The 21,070-nt window shown below is 39.9% G+C and overlaps 1 protein-coding gene across 1 annotated transcript in view; it reads right to left on the reverse strand.

Annotated features, from left to right (window-relative positions):
- Positions 1–21,070, reverse strand: part of cntn3b (contactin 3b) — a 162,289-nt gene that overhangs the window by 110,545 nt on the left and 30,674 nt on the right. Inside the window, exon 3 of the mRNA XM_037535024.1 lies at positions 11,237–11,372. Coding sequence (XP_037390921.1) covers positions 11,237–11,372 — 136 coding nt within the window. The remainder of the gene's footprint in view (positions 1–11,236; positions 11,373–21,070) is intronic.

A 21,070-nucleotide genomic window follows, 5' to 3' on the forward strand; every position in this document is an offset into this window, starting at 1 on the left:
GCTCATGAGCCAATGGCTGTGCTGGTAGTTTGAGGTGGAGCAAGGAGTGCACTGCTCCCCCTACTGACCAAACTTTACTGACAAACAACTACGGGAAAGAATCGATTGTGAAATAAACAAAACGTAGAAGTATATGATTGTGAAGTGTGATTATTTTACTCAAATAATACATTTAAATGCTGCATTTCTACAGTGAGAGATGCTTCTGCACAAGCTTTGGTTTTGTGTTTATTTTGTGGGCATGAGAACATGAAATGTTGTTTAGTGCATTTGTTTGTACCAATGCGCATGTCAAATAAGCACATGCCATTTAGTATTACTATGATTTTTTGTTTTTATTCTCATTATTGGAATTATAGACTATACTGATAATAGTTTGTTATTTAACCACAAATTACAGATTTAATCTGATCATATGGACACGCCACTACAGATAACCACACACAACTTTGACAAAATGTTTATCCTACCTGAAATGTATGGCTGGATTATCTATGAAACCAAAGACTGGCATCAGCTAGTAACTTAGATCAGACTGGAGAGCAAACTATGTGGATCAGAACATCCTAATCCAATCTCAAAGCATTACTTTTATTCCAGTCCTGACTATCTTCATCGTAGTCCTTGTAAGCTCTTGTGGTCACAACACTGCCTGTATCTCCAATGTCCCACTGTATAAACCTGTTAATTAGCTAAAAGAAAATGAATGCATACATAAAACATGTACCTACTGGCCACGGACACAAAATAATGTGTTTTACAAAGCAGTTCCAATTATCTTTCCAAAAAATACTTGGTGGAGGCCGGCAAAGCCGTCCACGAGGAGAGCAACCCATGCTCACAAAGATCAGAGCAGAGCAGGGCTAATGAGGACCAGTGCAAACACACCTCTGACTCTGTGTGCATAATGTATCTGCATTTTAAACAGCTCTGCTCTCAGCCCTCTCTCCGATGCACAGACCTGCACTCGACTCTGACTCCGTTCAAACGGTCCACACACAATGCCTCTGATTCTAAGGTTAAAATCTGCAGCCTTTGCTGCATTAAAGAGATCAACCTTAACCCCTTTTACCCCAAATATGGTGAAACAGCAAAGATACTCACTGGCCACTTTATTAGGTACTAGTAAAAGGTTGGACCCCCTTTTCCCTTCAGAACTGCTTTAATTCTTCATGTCAGACTTTAAACAAGGTGTTGGAAACGTTCCTCAGAGATTCTGGTTGGTTATTTGAGTTCCTGTTGTCTTTCTATCATCTGGAACCAGTCTGCCCATTCTCCTCTGACCTCTCACATCAACAAGGCATTTTCGTCCACACAACTGACCGCTCACTGGATATTTCCTCTTTTTCGGACCGTTCTCTGTAAATCCTAGAGATGGTTGTGTGTGAAAATCCCAGCAGATCAGCAGTTTCTGAAATACTCAGACCAGCCCGTCTGGCACCAACAACCACGCCACGTTCAAAGTCCCTTAAATCCCCTTTCTTCCCCGTTCTGATGCTCGGTCTGCACTTCAGCAAGTTGTCTTGACCACCTCTACATGCCTAAATGCAGTGAGTTGCGGCCGTGTGATTGGCTGATTAGCTATTTGTGTTAACAATCAACTGTACCTAATAAAGTGGCTGGTGAGTTTATGTTTGGCATGTGAAGTTTCTGCTTTAGTTTTGCATTGGAGCTATGAGGATAATATAGCTAAGAGCTGCAACGATCCCCACAACACTCTCAGGGTAGAATGTTAACCGCAGGGCTGGGCACATTACAACTAGACCGCAACAGGATGGCGTAATCAGACATTGGCAATGATTGACAAGTATCCCAATGACAATACTTCATAAGCCATATTGGAAATTAACTGATAGTTATTCTAAATTAAGGCCTCTGTTATGCATAATAATGTACTGTTTCAGTGTCATGCATGGTTAAATCAATAGATCATTATGGGGGTTTAGTAAGCCATTAGGCTCCTCTGCTACACAGTTCCCAGAGTGTGACATATTTTCTGAAGAAAATTCTGAGCTATTTCCGTACAGCCTCATCTCTATGGTTGATTTCCAGGAGTGCCTCTGCGATAATGACAGAAAACACCTTGTTTTATTTGAACTTGTAAGGCATGTTAATTCAAAGTAACTCACTTATTTACCTGAATGGGTGGAGCAGTTTGGAGCTTCTTCCTTCTTCACAAGGGGGCGCTATTACCATGAAAACGGCCTTTTTATTTTTTTTATGGGCCATTAAGAGAAGAAACCCACACCAGCAGGAGCTCACAAATGCACAAGTTTGCAATTTTACAAACACAATGTGAAAGAGCTATTATTATTATTATTATTATGTAATTATTCAGTAACAATATTCATTAAAGAATTTCATTAAATCATTTCATTAAATCATTCGATGTTAAACAAGGCCATACAGTGTCACTGATGCAAAGCACTGCTCTTATGAAGCATCAAAAAATACTTCACAGCTACCGACAGCCCTTGTGGACAACTTTCAGACTGAGTGAGCGAGCAAATTACAAGCCATTTAAAAAGCATATAAGCCAAGTTTAAACGTAACGTCACTTACGAATGATATAAACATATAAAGCACTGCAGAAACATTATGCTTTCCTGATGTGCCGTGGTAGAAAACAAGCCTCCATTAGCCTCAATTGTGTTGTTTATTGTTTTATATTCTAAGTTACACAGCAGGAAGTGACCTGGTTACATTTTAATTAGATATAGAGTCTAGACCTGGTTTTTGTCAGTATTAATTGCCTGTATGCACCCATCTCTGGTAATGCACCCAAATACCTCAGTTTTGGAAATTTGCCATGGCAAATAAAACAGCCATAGCTTATACCCCACCAATTAGCACTGTGCTAACTGCATGCTTAGATCCCCATCGGTTTGTTAACTAAAACTTACATAAAAATCTCAAACAAACTAGTTTATGTGGTGTCTGGTATTTTATAACAGTGTTATCTGTAAAATACAGGAAAAACTATTAAGCTTCACTGGCCTCACTGCTCCAGTGCAAAACTAAAGAATCAAACTTTCATCATGGCTGGGGTAAAGGGATTTCTCACCAATCTCTCGCTATTAAACTATCTATGGAAGAAAATGTTCTTCATCTGACACTGGAGATCTTTCATGGATGAAACTCCATCAGGGTAAAGTGTTAAGTGCTGTTGCCTGGTATTACTTCTCTATTTTCCCCTTTCGTTCACTCATATTGCCTCCATGCTTCTATAGCCGCAGTGGTTTTGGGGCAGGGATGATGGCTCATGTGTCTTAAAATGCTCTGCCTCAGGGGACAGTGTGGCAAGGAATGCTGCGGCTCCTGGCCTGGTCTGAATAAACTCTGGCCGACCTTCAGGGTTGCATCAATTTTGCAAGAGGCTCGCCCTCAACCTCCCCTCCTGCTTACGAGCCAGTGCCCGAGCGACCCCGGCCAAATTGCCAACCTGCTTACATCCCGAGGGTTCGCTCTACAGCACAACAATTACTGCTGACTGATATCTGGCTTATATATTGGCTGTGTTGGAGTCACATAACGACATTCAGTTCAGGTTTTGGTGGTGGTGTTTGTAGGGATGTGTGTACGGACTAATTTTGACCCTCCGTATTAGTTAATGAGTGGACAATGGTAGGGCTGTCCTAAATGCCAAGTTATGGGCTCTGGAGTTTCAGCAGTAATCAACAGCAAATATTCATATTTTTGCCCATCGTTTGTGGGGGAAAGATGCTGAGAAAGTTGTTGAGAAAATCTGCGCCTGACGCCAAGCACATCTACAGCTTCATCCGATGTAAACTCCGTATCTCCAGGCTAGCTTGATTCCAGTGGTGGACGAAGTACAGAAACTATGGACGTGAGTTAAAGTCGAGACCCCCAAGGTAAAATATTACTCTAGTAAAAGTTCCTCCCTTTAGACCTCCACTGGAGTAAAAGTACTAAAGTATTTCCCTTCAAATGTACTTAAGTATAAAGTAAAAGTACTAAAAGAGTAATTCTGGCTCTGATGTCCTGTTATCATTTTTATAACCAGACTGGCTTCATGAACTCATTTCAGGTGAAAGTCCTCCAGCGTCTCTCTTGGTAAACCAGTCTTTTAATAGAACGTCATTAATTAGTGATGCTGACGTCTATTAAAATGATCAGAAGCACAAAACACTGAAGGTAAACAGGTTCCATCAGGGAGAACCGAGTGGCTCTGAAATCACTTTTTACACACAAGCAAAGTTTCAGTTTCAGATTTATTTACAACTTAGTTCCAAGTTTAAGTTGAATAAAAACTGGCTTTAAACTCAGGATCACAGATGAGCTCCTTTACTATGTTGATCTGTAGGCGTCTGTTCATAAACATAAACCAGCCCAAACTCATTTACTATAAAATGAAATGGTGTTTGTAGAAATTCAGAAAAAAGCCGCGTCAGTCTCGACTGCATATGTGGACATATTTCTATATTGAGCTCTATTTACACAAAGTTAGGTTAGTTCATCATTTATGTTGAACAGACTCTCCCAAAGTTTTACGCTGCTGCGCTGACGTTGAACCGCGTGCTGCACTGGGTCGGTATGACCAACAGGTCAAAACCAGCTCTAAACAAAGTGACCGCTGGGCCCTGATTGGTGCTCTGGCTTTGCGCTTCTTTCGTTTTGACATGTGATGTTTTTATACACACAGAAACCAAAAGGAACGACAGATTTCTCAAAATGTAGGAGGAAAAAGTCGGATATTAGACTCTGAAATGTAGTGGAGTGAAAGGAAAAAGTCCAGAACGGAGAAACTTCAGTACAGATACACCAAAACAAGCAGCACTTCATGGACATGGTCTAACTTGAGGTATGAAGCTGCCAAAACGTACTGTGGTGTTGCTACACTATGTTATGAGTAGTTCAGTTTTTAAGATAAGAAATGTTTATGTTTCAGGTTAATTCGCTCACAGCCTATGTTGAAGAGCCTGAATGAGTGGTGGGTTTTCCAGAGTACAACAGGGGGCTGTGTTTTTAGCTGAACCTTGAGACATCTACATTTCTCTGTCCACAAGAACCCTACACGTTAGAATAGTAGTAGTAGTAGTAGTAGTAGATGTTTAGGTCCAGTGCAAGATATTTGATATTTAACCGTGGGGTGGGGGGGGGGGGGGGTGGTCTTTTTATCAGATATTAACATATCATAATACACCAACACAGTAAACCTGTGCATGGATACCAGTGCGTTCCTTCCCCCAAAAAAATTCAGTTTCCATTTTAAATTGTCATGTTATTAGTAAAATAGGTGAAACATTCTGGTCTCTGTGCTTGAATAATAAGGGCTGTCCCTTCGAATGAGCTAATTAGATAATGTGCAGCAGTAGATATCGGCCTTTACAGTGTTTTTTCTCCTCAGCAGACAACATGTCTACATGCAGTAACACAGAAAATACAGAAACATCTTTTCACTGTTTTTGGTTCTAGCCAACACCAGCTAGAGTAGAGTAGAGTTAGTCTAGTTACAACCTTCCTAATCATGTCTTTAACAACACAAAAGTCACTCAAACTGAAATGTAGAACATTATAATGTTTAAACAATTATACTTACAATCTTTAATCTCTTAAGCTATATTTGCCCTTAAAATCCAAAAAAAAAAAAAAAAAAAAAAAAAATCAAAACATTTTTGCACCAAATTGTTTACATGTTAAATTGCATCAGCAGAAAAACAAATACTCAAATAGTGATTTTAGTATTCAAACACTGGCAAGTGGAACAGCTCGCCCAAACTTGAGTCCTGCGTGCAAAAACATGCTTTAAACGAACTTGAAATGGATCAAAATGAATGGGCCCATATCCTATATTTGCGTGGTTTTATGCTCATAATTTAAAATGCAGGCCACTGAAGTCCCACCACACCAAACTCGTCAAGCTGTGCCTTTATGGAGCTGCTTTGCGCACAGGGGCTCAGTCATGCTGCAACAGGAAAGGCTCTTTCCCAAACTGCCGACACAAAGTTGGAAGAATATCACTGTCTAAAATGTCTTCATATGCGGTCACATTAAGACCACCCTTCACTGGAACTGAGGGGCCTAAACCCTGAAAAGCATCCCGATGACACTTTCTATGAATGTCATGTTTGTAAGTATCTATAAACACAATTATAACATGTTGTAATGCATTCATATGGCATTATAAAACATGCTCATAAATATTTATAAAAAATTATTTTAATGAATTACACATTATAGCCATGTTTATTATGCATTATGATTTTCTTATATAATGCATTATAACTAATGGTCATAACATGTTATACTGTTACTGCCAAAGAAATCAGTCCCAGCTTGGAGAGCGTACAGACAAATACAGAGTTTCTTTACGCCCTGAGATTTCCAGTGTTTTATTTCTCAGCGTTGGGGCTGTTAGAGCAGCATCTTCAGGGCTTCAGTCCTGAATATTCAGATGCTCCAAACAGGCCGTCCAGCCTAGAATCACTGTTACAGTGAGCTTTTCTTACCCAGCGTCCCACTTTAAATGTTACTTCACAGCAAACCAAGTATGCAGTGTTAAGTTAGTGCCAGGCTAACGGTGGTGCACATTAACAGTGGTGTACATTGACTTTCCCACATTGGGTGAAACACTGAGGGCAGCTCTAGTTTAAACTCTGACATCTGAAGCCTGTAATGAGCTTTATTGTGTTTTAGTGTTTCAGTAAATCCTTCAGTAAATGCTTCAACCTGAAGCCTCAGTCTAAACCCTGGAGGAGGCTTTAGTCCAGTACGCTTCACTTTACTTAGAGCGGACAAATACAGCTTATGAGCTCTTAATAATGTGTTATGAACAGTGCTAACAATTCACAATGCATAATAAGAATGGCTATAAAGTGTAATGCATTTTTATAAATATTCATAGCCATGTTTATGAATGCATTATAACTTGTTTACACTTTCTATGAACAACAGCCCCAGCCCACTATCCCTCCTCCACCAAACTTTACTGTTGGCATTATGCATTCCCACGTAACGTTCTCCTGGCACCCACCAAACCCAGATTCATGCACATAAAGATCCTAGGCTTGTGGTGTGCAGCTGCTCAGCCATGGAAACCCATTTCACGAAGCTCCCCACTCACTCAGTCTTTGCACTAATATTGCATCCAGAGGCAGTTTTGAACTCTGTATTGAGTGACAACAGAAAATAGGCATTTTTTCCACGTTGTGTGCTCCAGTATTTGGAGGCCCTGCTCTGCGAGTTTGCGAACTCAGTCCCGGAATGTTTTCTAATATAAATTCTGGACAACAATCAAATCCAACAATGCTGAGTCCTTGCCAAATTACCTATACAAAGAATTCAAGCAGCCTTTGCACCAAAGGAGCTGTATTAATTACTCACAAAAGCCCTGTTTCATCCTATTAAAGCCAGTTTCGTCGCTACAAAATAGCATAAATATTCCAAGTTTCTTGAAGCAGCCTTTGTGAAAAGATGTGAAGCATGCCAAAACGCTCCTCTTTGACTCAACGCTGTTCTTGCAGCTCTGTGGGAATCTGAGATGGAGAAACAAAAAACGCCTGGCGCTGTGTAATTCTCCATGCTCTACGCCGGCCTCACTGGAATAGGACCAGACTCCCAAACAACTTTGAAATGAGAAAGTAACAGAATCTTCTTCAGGGACCGGGCTGCTTTTTCGCTCGCTGCAGTTGGACCGGAGATGATGTCCTTGAGTCAACATTCAGCTGCCTCTTCCGCTCCGTGGGAAGCACTGCGCACTAGGGAGACGGATGTAGGAGGCTTCACCTGTTGGGCGACGTGCCCGGATGAACGACGTGTGGAGATTTCGCTGCCACATGCGATTCTTCAAACTGCCAGATCTGGTAAAAAATTATCAGATGATCATTTTTTTCCCTGACACCACCGTAATAATTGTTTAAGAAGTGCAGATTTGATGTTTGAGCGCCTGAACATCGTGTCAAAGTCATAGCTGGGACGGTGCTGTAGGTGTAAGGCTTTTCAGTCAAATCAAAAAGATTAAGGATCTTCAAAAAAGGTGGATCCTTTCAAATATTTGCTGACTTCAAAGTAAGCCATGCCATGACACATTTCCCCCGAGTTGCTCCTCCTTTTATCTTTCTTTTAACTCCCAAATCAATCCTAACTTGAACGGATTCAGCAGCTGCAGAGAGCCATCAGTGTTGACACGGCAATTTGTACTTTCACAACAAAGAAAAGCCAACATCCTAAATGCGTTACGTGTACCAGACCAGTGAAAAACGACAGGAAATCTACAAGTGCGATGCAAGCCGTCACTTTCCTATCAAAACCATGTAACTAACTCATGAAGCTGCCAGCTGCCCTGTGCGTTCACTATTAAAAATAAATGAAGAGGCCAAGAACTCTCCTTCTTGGAACGATGCCAGGAAGAAACCACTTTTGGTTTCCTAAATAACCTTTCAGTGGGTGGTTCTTTAAGAGAGCTATTTTTATCAGAGATGGCACAACTTACCACTTTTGCTTTTCTGGTACCAATACAGATTCTGAATCCTTCAGCACTGACAAATAACAATCTATTCATTTTTTCTTTCAAAACTGTAAATTTTAAAAGTTAAATTAAAAAAATGATTCTTCAATGAACCATGTACAAGATGCTCATCGTCTTTCCTTCACGTTCATCTCTGGAGTCTTTCCAGTAGAAATGAAAGCTTTAGCGCAAGTTCTGCCAGAGAGACTCCAATGCTACATCACTCTTTACTCTAACCAATCACAAGCGTCCACCTGCCTTTAAAATGACTCCATTTGGGGCTCCTGAGTGGCGCAACTGTCTAAGAGTTGGTCCTGTCATCAGGAGATTGCGAGTTCGATCCCTGGTGATGGTACAGCCGTCTGTAGCCGGGGGTCCAAGAGACCTTGCTCTCTCTGGGTGGGTAGGATGGCTCCCCCTTCTACCCCCATCACGATGCCGGTCAGCGCAGGGATCTTTTAGCTGACGTTACATTTTTACATTTACATTTATGGCATTTGGCTGACGCTCTTATCCAGAGCGACTTACAATTTGATCATTTCACACAAGTAGGCGAAGGCGATGTTAGGAGTCTTGCCCAAGGACTCTTATTGGTATGGTGTAGGGTGGTTACCCAGGCAGGGACTGAACCCTAGTCTACAGCATAGAAGGCAGAGGTGTTAACCGCTACACTAACCAACCACGTTACAGATCTGGCGGTTGCCGCTGTCCTCCGAGCGCGTTCGGCTGTCCAATGACGTCGCGTGAGCAGCAGTTCGAAAAGAAGCGGTGGCTGGTTTCGCAGGTCTCAGAGGAAGCCTGTGCTGCCTTCACCCTCCTAGCATTCATAGTATCATGTGATTTGGGGAGTCCTAACTAGCGGGTGGAATTGGCAACGAAAAAAAAAAGGTGGATCCTTTCAAATAAAATTGCATTTAAAAATAAATAAATACTTGATTTACACACCTGTTTTGCTGCTTTCAGATGTTGATGTTTCATCGTTCCCTTCCTTCCTCGCCACCGCCACCAGTTAATCCCTGCCTGGATGCCCAGGGGGTAGGCTCCGCCCCCTGCCATCCCTATATGGCAGGTTCTGCGAGGTTCTACACGTTTGAAGACCTGGGCCGACAACAGGGCCCGTGGCGTTTTTAACTTAAATATTAAGATGAAACGATTTTCTTTCCTTCGCGTTTGTTTCTTGAGACTTTCTGGTAGAACTGCTTTTGTTAGAGATGGCATAACATACCACTTTTTCTTTTCTGCTACCAACACATCTACATAGATCACACATATTGACACATCGCTGCTGTCGGAATAAAACCTCATCTCCAAAATGGGAACTTCACAGGAGAAGGAAAAACCTACTTTGCTTTCACCGTAAGTCAATGGAACCAGGTTTTTTTTGGATTTAGCTTTTGGTCCATTCATCATGTAATTTACACAAAACTGAAAAATGGAGATACAAGGTCTTGTGGAGACAGCAGTGACGTATAAAAAGCCCATTTAATTAATTTAATTTCAATTTAAATTAATTTTATTTCATTCTAAAGGATAAAGAGGCCATGTAAGAATGATATGACAAACGATGAAGTTAAGAATGTCTTTCTTCTCCTGTAAAATGACGTAGATCTGAGGCTTTGTATGATCACAATGAAGAGCAATAAACGGGTGTAGTGCACAGTAGCCAGGTCTGTCTCTGTGTCTGCACTAGGGTGTTGTGTATTGAACGCACACAAGCGGCAGTATCCTATTCCATCCCTGTGTTTACCAAAGTCTTCATAAATAAACCAAGGGCTGAGCGTTTTAATTAGAGTGCAAAATCCAAGTCATTTCATCTGTTTGAAGAGCGGCGGTGAGCCTTGCACTTGTTTTCCTTTGTTTTGCTCAGTGCCTGTTAGTGTAATGGTTTAGCTCCTCTCCTAAACCCCCTCATCTTGCACAGCGAGTATAATCATGCACCCCACGGATGAGCTAGGCCTGTGTTCTGCGCTGAAGAAAGGAAAATGCATGCATTTAATGGAATGTCACTTGCAAGGTTGTCGCACTCCCCCCCCACCAGCCTCGCAACCCCCAACCCCCCTTCCACCAAGCACTCACTCGAGCATTTGCATGATGCTGACCCAAGCTCAGAAACACAATCTACCATTGAGGCACTGCCGGCTGCTATTTTCAGGCCAGACATCCCTCCGGGGACCAAGCAGGGCAGTATCTGGGAATCTTGAGCACAAATAAGTCATTTAGATCCTTCCTATATTCAAAGCCATTTTTTCTTTCCCACTGCGATGAAAGTGTACATTACTCTCCGGGTAAAGCCAATATATCAAGCCTGCTAATACCCAAAGCTCACGCTGAGATCTGCACACACCAGGAAAATAATGAGTCTATAGCTGTAGCATCGCAGCTGTATTGAACTTGCCACTTTTATAATATTCAGATTAAGCCGTTTAGCATATGAGGTCGATGTACTATTTAAAAAAAAAAAGAAAGAGAAGAAAAGAAAAATGTTGATCTTGGCATTCAGTGCAGCGCCGGTGGAAGCTCACAGAAACTGGGTCACGGTAGACATGGTGCAGAAGAAGCACTTGGTAATACAGTAGGTTACCGTATTTCTACAGCACTAAACTGATGGGACAAACAAATCACCAGCCCCGGAAAATCAATAGCAATCAGCACTATTAGTCTCCCATTCAGTCCCCCTGAGGGAAGCACTGCCAAAACCAGACCACTCAACTGCACCACAGAAGCGCTGAAAAGCCATAAATGGTCTCGAGCAGTATGGCTGTCTCTTACCTGTACTGCGGAGAGGGGACACCAGACGCCTCGCATGTTAGAACAGCTTCCTGATTTGGGGAGTGGATGGGTAGAATCAGGTCAGAGGGTTCTGCTCTCCAGCTTGGACCATGGTAAAGTGTATTTTGTGCATAAGCTGGAGAGAAAAATGGGGAAAAAAAAAAGTCATCAATGAGAGCAAACCACATTAATAAGATAAGCAGTAAAGCGAATCACTTCTATTTATATATATATATTTATACATACTATTTAATAGGCTATTCTGGGCTAGAACTAGCACTTTATTAATGGACTAGTTCATTAAAAATGTTATGTACATGTAAAAATGTACACACACACACACACACACGCACACGTCTATATTTATACTTGTGGCCTGTAGTAGTAGCTATTTTAAAATGTACTTTTATAAACAAAAGTGTTGGACATATACATAGTATAGAATTACTAAACTAAAAGTATACTTATAAGGTCAATTAGTGTAGTTCACAGAATAGTTGTAGTACAAAAAAGCTTAAATGTGAAGTAGCTGTGCATCCAAAGTTACTCATAAGTGTACTTTTCTGAACTAAAAGGTAGATTAGTATTACAGAAATAGTAAACTAACAGTAACTCTATAGAGGTTTAATTGCAGTTTAGGTCAAAGTATATTTTCAGAAACTAAAAAGTGAGCTAGAAGTTTATAACTAGTACATACAAGTTCACTTTCAGTATAGTGCACAGTATAATTGCAGTACAAACAAACATTCTAAAAGTTTACAACTTTTACACCTAAAGTAAACTTTTATAAACTTAAAAGTGGGCCAAATTAGTCCCAATAAATACTGAAAATGTATACTATTCGTCCAGGGATATTAGTATACATACTACATAACATACTTGAACTTAAGTTTACTTAATAAAATAAATTTTAAACACACTTTGTTTTTTGTAGGGGTTGTACAGGATTGTTTGATATAAAGAAAGCGGTATTTGTCCTTGTATCTCGGCGTGGCCATCTTTGTGGAGAAGTGTGAATTATTTTCCACAGCAGGGGGTTTTCGCCCATCCCCTTTCACCCTCCTTGCTCATTAGCAGCTCAACGCAGTCCTAATACTTCACACACAATGTCGTAGTTTGTCTGACAGCGTTAAAGCATTAAAGTTTCATCTGATCACAATAATTCATCAAAGGATCCCAGTTAGTTGCAGAATGTTCACTATGGGGACTGTAGAAAAGGGGTTAAATGGGTTTCTCTGGTCTTACTGCTAAGTAAAACGTGACGAGTGGGCACAGATGAACAAAGTAAACCTGAAAACCTTCGTTCTACAGTTCTAGTCTAGGCAGCCCTATCCGCAGCGACCGGGGAGCAGTTAGGGATTAGGTGTCTTGCTCAAGGACACCTCAGTCATGTGCTGTCGGCTCTGGGGAGTCAACCAGCGACCTTCCGGTTCCCTAACCTCCAGCCCTCGACTGCCCCCTATTAAATGTACCCCCTATTAAATGTAGACATGATGGTCGTTTACTGAAAAATGGTTAAGGATATTTAAGGCACAGTTAAAACACACACACATAATATTTACATTCATGCATTCAGCACACACTCACATCCAGAGTGACCAACTAACTGATCATGTTATAGACACTGGCAAAAGTAGCCCAAGTCTTGCCCAGAGAATCTTGTGTGTAGCACGTTCTGCTTGTCCAGGCTGTTTATTATTGTATCTACTCTGTTACGGTTATTTTTCAAACAAATAAATGCTGCGCAGATCAATGGCTTTATGTGTCATTTCCTCGAATGGACGAATTATGTGTCATTTCCTCGAAAAGACTTTGGCACAAAAACGTAAGGCTACAGGATTACACCTCAAACACTTCTTCTAGTGTCTGTGTATCAGGAATGTTTTCAGGTGAAGATGGTCAGAAACAGACTAAAGCTTTCTGAACTGATGCTAAACCTTTCAGATAACTTTCAGACTTCATGATTCATTTCTGTGCCCTTTACCTAGCCGACACTTGATTGGTCGACGTTGCTCCGAATCAACAGGAACCGAAAAACTAAGCCAGTCCTGCTCCCGCAGACACCACGGTCAGCACAGCTGGGAAAAGAGCGCCACTGAATTTCCTCCATCAAAAGACCACATTCACTGCAGAATCACTTCGAGGTCGTCCACTTTTTTAGCATTGATTAAAAGGTTCGGTGACCCTTAACCTACTACTGAGCACAGCCTTCAGCACAATCACAATACAGCAGAAGAGCAGACCAGAGTCACTGGCAGAGAGAGCTGCCATCACTGATGGCCATTCTGAGCCATTTTTGTGGCCCAGTAGTCTAAAATAAACAAAGCAATCAATGACAGGACGTTTGCACTGTCCAGCCACTTAATTACGTACACCTCCTTGTTTCTACAGTCATTGTGCATTTTATCAGCTCCACTGACCGTTTAGATCACTTTGCAGCTCTTTCACCCTGTTCAATCAGGACCCTCACAGAGCAGGTACTATTTAGGTGCTGGTCTGAGTGGATCAGACACAGCAGTGCTGCTGGAGTTTTTATAACACCTCAGGGTCACTGCTGGACTGAGAATAGTCCACCAACTAAAAATATCCAGCCAACAGTGTCCTGTGGGCAGTGTCCTGTGGGCAGCGTCCTGCGACCACTGATGAAGGACTAGAGGATGACCAACACAAACTGTGCAGCAGCAGATGAGCTGTCGTCTCTGACTTTACATCTACAAGGTGGACCGACACACCACCAGTGTTACTGCAGTGCTGAGAATGACCCCACACCCAAATAGCACCAGCTCTGTGAGGGTCCATGGGGGTCCTGACCACTGAAGATCAGGGTAACAGAGTATCAGAGAAACAGATGGACTACAGTCTGTAACTGTAGAACTACAGAGAGCTCCTATTCGGTCAGTGGAGCTGATAAAATTGACAGAGCGTAGAAAAAAGGAGGTGAACTGGCTGATCTCGGTTTATTCTGGTTTATTAACAGCATCAATACAATACAGAAAAAGAACTGAGCTGCTTTTCTTTATAATGTGGCCAATTAAGCATCTGCTTAAAACAAACTAATGGTCAAAAGCCTGTCATATCTATAATTACAGTTATAATATATATACACACACACACACACACACACACACACACACACACACACACAGATACACACATACATACATATATATACATATATACACACACTATAAGCTAGACACCAGAAGGTATTTTGAGATGTTTTATTCAGTATTCGTGGGGAGTTTTTTCCATTGTGAAAATGTGTCAATGGCCCATTTGGGTCAATTAAATCTGCCACCAGAGGAGCTGCAACATATCGTCGCTGTCTAAAAAACAAAACCCTGGGGGTGAAAAACAGGGGAGATTTCTGCATCATTTAAGCACAGAAGCCATTCTTTACGTTGTGTGAACATTTCATGATGAATGGATTGGTAGAAATGCTCAAACTGTTGGGCGGAAAAAAAAAAAAAAATACTTCACATTAAAACCGAAGATGATTTTTGACCTCTCTCGTAAAGATACCATTTTAAAGATATATGTTTTTCTTTTGCCTCTAATGACATGTGTGTCCATGGTGGCTAGAGTGAAACAGTGTTTTTCTGTAAGCCTATTTATTTTGGCATGACCCCAACAGGCCATTATTTATTCAAAATAATTGTAAATAAAAATAGTTTAGTAGTTTAGTTTTATAATTGCTTGTTTGCTTGAACTAGACACCAGCCATATTTCTTTGAGTAACTGACAGCCCACAGGTTATTATTAGAAGAAAGGGGGGTCAGAACGCACACCATGCTGCAGTGCATGCTGGGGACTCTCAGGCTCTCAGGCTGAAACGGCCGTTTCAGCTTTCTCATGCTGTTCATCATTCTGGGCATATCTAACATTTCTTCATTATCTGTAGATTCATACTAATTAGTTGGAACCTACAAAGCTTGTAGAGTAACAGCACTAAAATAGAGTCATTTATAAAGAAAGCTTTCAGTGTAGACGTATTTGTCCTTTCATTATGGCAGGTACAGTGTCGGTCCTCAGAAGCACACAGGGATGGATATTCCCATCACTGACTGGTGAACTGACCATCGAATGGTCACCATTACTGAATCATTTAGGTGTGAAACAGTGATTCAGGGTGATTTAGTGTGAAACGCTCTACTCTTGAGAACCTTCGTGTCAGAATTGTTTACAGTGGTGGTGATAGGAACCGGACGTCCACCTCTAAAAGCTCCCTCACAGAAGGCTGTTTTGTGAATTATTTATTAATACATTGTCCAAGACCAATTATTTTCAGAAAGAAATTCATAATGGGGAGACACGTGGAGGTGGAGGGTGTTATTAGGCAAAATACTGCCCCCCATAATAAATAAATAAATAAATAAATAAATAAATAAAGTGCCACACAAATCATCAATATAACGTACATCAGACAAATGTAGACACATGTAGGTTCAGTGGTGGTGTTGGATATTAAATAAAATAGCTGTAATTTGTGTTGTAGACATGCACATGTGGTGCATGTAGACACCACTCGGAATCACTCCATTTACATCTCAATTACTGAATTATGTTGACATTTTGAAATAGTGGTGAAATTCCCCTTTCACGCAACCCAAGCCCTCACTGCTTCCTGATTTCAGTAATTATTAAAGCATTGCTGTAAGGCTAGATCAACCTCTACTGGATATTGTTAAATATTATGCATGTCATACCACCCAGAAACCAAATATAACGTACAGCTTACGTACAACTTAATGTGTTTTGGATCGTTTCTTCGGGTAAAGTATGCAGATATAATATAAGCAGTAACTACTTTACTAGACAAATGTCTTTCTGCATGATGAGATTATCCATACTTGCCCTGGAGTGCAGTGCAGGACTGGAGCTGTGAATCAACACAATGAGGCCTGTTGCATAAAACATCTTAAGGCGAAAGTTTCCCCTTAAGAAGCCTGGAGGGATGCTCAGAGCCTTCTTTTGTGATCAAAAATAAGGCACGAAATCAATGCTGCCTTTTGATTTTTACGAGCCGAGTGGTGCAGGCACTAACGTGACTCATGGCTGAGCTGTGAAAAGCTGGAAGACATTAATACAGGTGTGGTTAAATATGTAGCAGTGTCATTTTCCTAATCATTACTTTCATAGAAATGTATAAAATATTGCACTATTTCTACAGATGGTGGTTGTCAAAATATAAAGCTTATGTAACTTTCAGTAAATGCATTTCCTGTCTTCTTGTGCAGGTGTGGGCTGCTGTTCATGGGTGTTCATTCATATAAGTGAGCTCTCGAATAAAGAATGATTTCTTGTCTAATATTATTATTATTATTATTATTATTATTATTATTATACAATAATTTACCCATATAGCACTTTACAGCTGGAACATCTTAAAGTGATTTAGAAATTTATAAAGCATCCAAAAAAATTTGTTTATATGAGGAGCTTGGCCTCTTCCTACTCCCCCCATTATATCAAAAACAAGACTGCAAAATGCCAGAGCGTGTCCTCAAAGTCCTCAAAGACTGGGGATAAATGTAAATTTAGCTAAGCAGCTAAAAATTAAAAGTTAATAGTTTCTTATCATTTGCCCAGAACATTCATTTGATTTTAGAAAGCAGAAGGATTTATTTCAGTAAAAACTTACCTGCATGTTTCCTTTTTTTTCTAACAGGTTTTGGGCAGCAAACTTTGTGCTCACTCAAAAGGCTTACAAAGACAAACAGAACTGAAGACTCCCCAAAACTGAACTTAAATCCCCTTTCTTAACCTCTCTGTCACTTCTCCCTGAACACTCAGAGCAAGAGAACACTAGAGACACTTATTTATGTTTTTATTTTTTTTTATATTTACACTGGAAGAACTCAAGAGTGCTACAGAATTTACTGGCTGAGTCAGAGCATTCTGCACATGGCAGAAAGAACTCAAGACTGAGCAGCTAGCAGTGTGTGAGCACTCCTTAAATAGGGTACCCACAGCTGCACCTGCTTAGTCCTAATTACTCAGTCCTGGCTCTCCTAGTGGCCGGAGGAGGCACAGCAGGTTGTCTAGACATTACATTATTAATTCATTATTAAATAATAGTCATTGTTAATTAATATTCTATACATTTTGTTTATTCAAATATTAACACTTTTCTCAGCAAATAAACACAAACTACACAAATAAATAGATTTTGAAAATGTGTTTCTTGGGTGCCTAAGACTTTCACACAGTGCTGTATATATATATATATATATATATATATATATATATATATATATATATATATATTGTCTACACAGTAATCAGTACAAACTGTAACCGTGTTAAGTAATTCTTGACTGTCCCTTTGCTGCTGTAGCACTGTGAATTTTCCTGTTGTGGGATGAATAAATTATTTATCATATCTTACAATTTCTATTAAAATATTCTTTCCATTTGCTGAGTTATCATATTGGAAAAAATATAACTTTAGCACAGGATAGATGTAATGCTACACTTTAGAGATAATGAACTGAATATCCTGACAGTACCATACTGAGTTATGTAAGAACATGCAAACTGAATTATTTGCTCAGCAGATTTTTACTGACGAGCAGGGAGAAGAATGGGGACCCTGAGTCTTTAGCAACACAGTTTGAGCTGGGAGAATATCATTTCAGAGCTTTTTGTAAATATCAAGGGATCTTGCTCACGCTGAAAATGTTTGATACAGCACTGCGCAGATCAGCTTCGGCGCAGTTCGGAGGCACGACATCCACTGACGGGACTTTGTTTCTGAAACCTTATCTTCCAACTCGGTTGTCAAGCCCCATCTGTGAGGCATGTTTGCCTCAGCACTGCTTTGCTGTAGCAATTTTGATTTTCTTGCACTTTTTTGTTGTTTTTTTTCAGTAAGTCTGGCAGGCTGTCAGAAAAATTCTTCTTATTTGAATGGCCTCAGTCAAGGGTCACTGCTTAAAGTACAGGTGGGGGCAACTGCCCTGGTACCTGTGCAGCTAATGTCTTTCTTGGACCTTTTTTATCACCATTTTCTAATTTTAACTATATGAATATAATGTTGCTGCTGTGAAGTCAAAACCTTATATTTCCAAAATGTAACTTTACAAGAGAAGGAAAAAAACACCTGTAGCGTCTGTAGCAGTTGTCAATGAGTGTATTAAATGCACTTAATAATCTGATAACTGCAGCAAATCAGATTTTGTCAGTAATCCTAACATGTTTACATGCACTTGAGTAATCAGATAATGGGGAAAATCCAGGTCTACATGAGTCAAAATAATCTGATTTCTGCTTTGCAACCAGCCAACAGAAGAATATGTAATGAAAACAGTGGAAAAGATGTGGTTGGTTAGTGTAGTGAGTAACACCTCTGCCTTCTACACTGTAGACTAAGGTTCAATCCCCATCAGGGCAAACACCCTACACTATACCAATAAGAGTCCTTGGGCAAGACTCCTAACACCACCTTTGCCTACCTGTGTAAAATGATCAAATTGTAAGTCGCTCTGGATAAGAGCGTCAGCCAAATGCTGTAAATGTAAAAGTCAAACTTCATGTATTGGCTCCAAAAAAAAAAAAAAAAAAAAAAATCACGCCACTTTCATTGAAAACATGAACATACGTCATCTAGAAGATGTCAAAACATGTTGGTTTCAGCGTGGCTCCAAAATGTTTTGCTGAGTCTCACTTATTTCCGGTATGTGCAGACTGAGAAATCTGATTACTGACCTAAAATGCAGCCTGTTTATCAGATTTCTTAATTGGATCTAGACCTTACTCTGATCTAAGAAATCAGAGTGTGCTGTTCAAATGGCCATTTGATTAATCAGATAACTGCAGAAGTCAGATTATGATCTGATTGTTGAGTAACAGGATTGTTTTCCATGTAACTTTGGACTATTTCTGTTGGTCCATTCATCACGAAATTGTATTGCCTTGCAAAGGGTAGCTAGTGTTTAAAAATGATACAAAAGGTATAAAAAAATAGAAAAGGGGGAGATATGAGGTTTTTGTGCGACAGAGACAAGATACTTCAACCATTAGCAAACATTAGAGCACCAAAATGGTTGAGACACATCAACAGTAAGTAAAAGACAACGATATGGCAGTTCCAAGCACCAGCGAGGGCTCCTGGCAAAGACATGTGAAAAGCAAATGTATAAAATAACAACTGCCTAATGGGCTGACAGCCAATCAGCTGCTTGTTACGATGAAGTTCATGTAGCTACTATACACTGGTTGTTTGTAATCAGATGAAATTAGGGATGTACCTGAATGTAACATGCTGCCAAGGAAACATTGTTAAGGATGTGACTGAGAAGTCAGACAGTGCAGCTTTATCACTAACCAGGCTACATACTCCACAGAAGATATATTGCTCTGACAAATTAAGACGTGGGAACATCATTCATGGAGGAAAAAAGACCTTGTGTAAAAGCTCTAGTGTTTGTCTTAGCTCATTTGAAGACCGTCTATACAGATTTTTTAAAATATATTTTTGAATAATGATATTTCTCTGTGTCCTATAAAACGTCTGTCTGAGGAATTTTCTTAGCCTCCTAGTTTGATTTAAATGGAAATAAAATGCACAACCCTATTCTTCATCTATGTAGTTGTTCACTGTGCTGACTAGACACTGACTAGACACATGATATACTCACAGACGTGTATCCGAACGTAATTTATCACAATGAAGATAATATCATATTCATCATTACATGCTCTAATGGGGAGTAAACATGCAAATCACTAGGGCTGCAACTACTGAATATTTACATTTTTAAATTTATTATAGAATATTATTGTCAATGTCTGATCGACGACAACAACAACAACAACAATAATAATGTTTTCCCTGAAGAAAATACAGAATGATAAGCTTAAACCTGTGTTGCTAGACAGTTGCTATGGCATTAGGTGTGTGGTTGTTAGAAGGTTGCCAAGTGGATGCTGGTTGTTGAAAATGAATGGGAGTCTATGGGAGGAACAGGGAATGAAAAAATGACACATAGAGGAGTGTGGGTCAGCATAGCTGGATTAGAGCTTAGCAACCTGCCCTAAGTGAGCACATGCAGCCTGGTGTCTGTCAGTCAAAGGAAAGTGTATGGCTTTTTGTAGCCAAAAAGAATGGATGTAAATGGGAGGAATGAGAGATGAGGATACAACACACTGAGGAGTGCAAGTCAGTGTGAGTGTGTATAGAGTGTGTAGAGCTCGGACACCTGCCCTGAGTGAGTACATGTACTTTGATGGATGTCAGGAAAACAGAATTGAGCTTTGTTGGGAGCGAAAATGAATGGGACTCTGAGGAAGCAATGAGGGATGAAGAAATGAGACTGAGAAGTGCGGGTCAGTACCACTGTGCACTAGAGTTTGAGGACCTGCCCTGGGTGGTGGCTGTCAGGCAAAGGTAAAAGAGTTTAGTGACAAAAATGAATGGCAGTCTAAGGGAGAAACAAGGGATGAGGGACAAAATGAAAAACATAACTGCGGGTCAGAAGAATAAAAAACAGATGACAATCGTTATTATTATTATTATTAGTGGTAGTAGTAGTAGTAGATTATTATTATTATTATTATTGTTGTTGTTGTTTTGTTGTTGTTGTTGTTATTATTATTATTATATTTTTAGTAGTAGTAGTAGTAGTAGTAGATTATTATTATTATTATTATTATTATTATTATTATTATTATTATTAGTAGTAGTAGTAGTAGTAGTAGTAGTAGTACTAGATTATTATTATTATTATTATTATTATTATTATTATTATTATTATTATTATTAGTAGTAGTAGTAGTAGTAGTAGTAATTATTAATTTTTTAGTAGTAGTAGTAGATTATTATTATTATTATTA

This window comes from Pygocentrus nattereri, chromosome 26 (assembly GCF_015220715.1).
Source record: "Pygocentrus nattereri isolate fPygNat1 chromosome 26, fPygNat1.pri, whole genome shotgun sequence".
Lineage (NCBI taxonomy): Eukaryota > Metazoa > Chordata > Actinopteri > Characiformes > Serrasalmidae > Pygocentrus > Pygocentrus nattereri.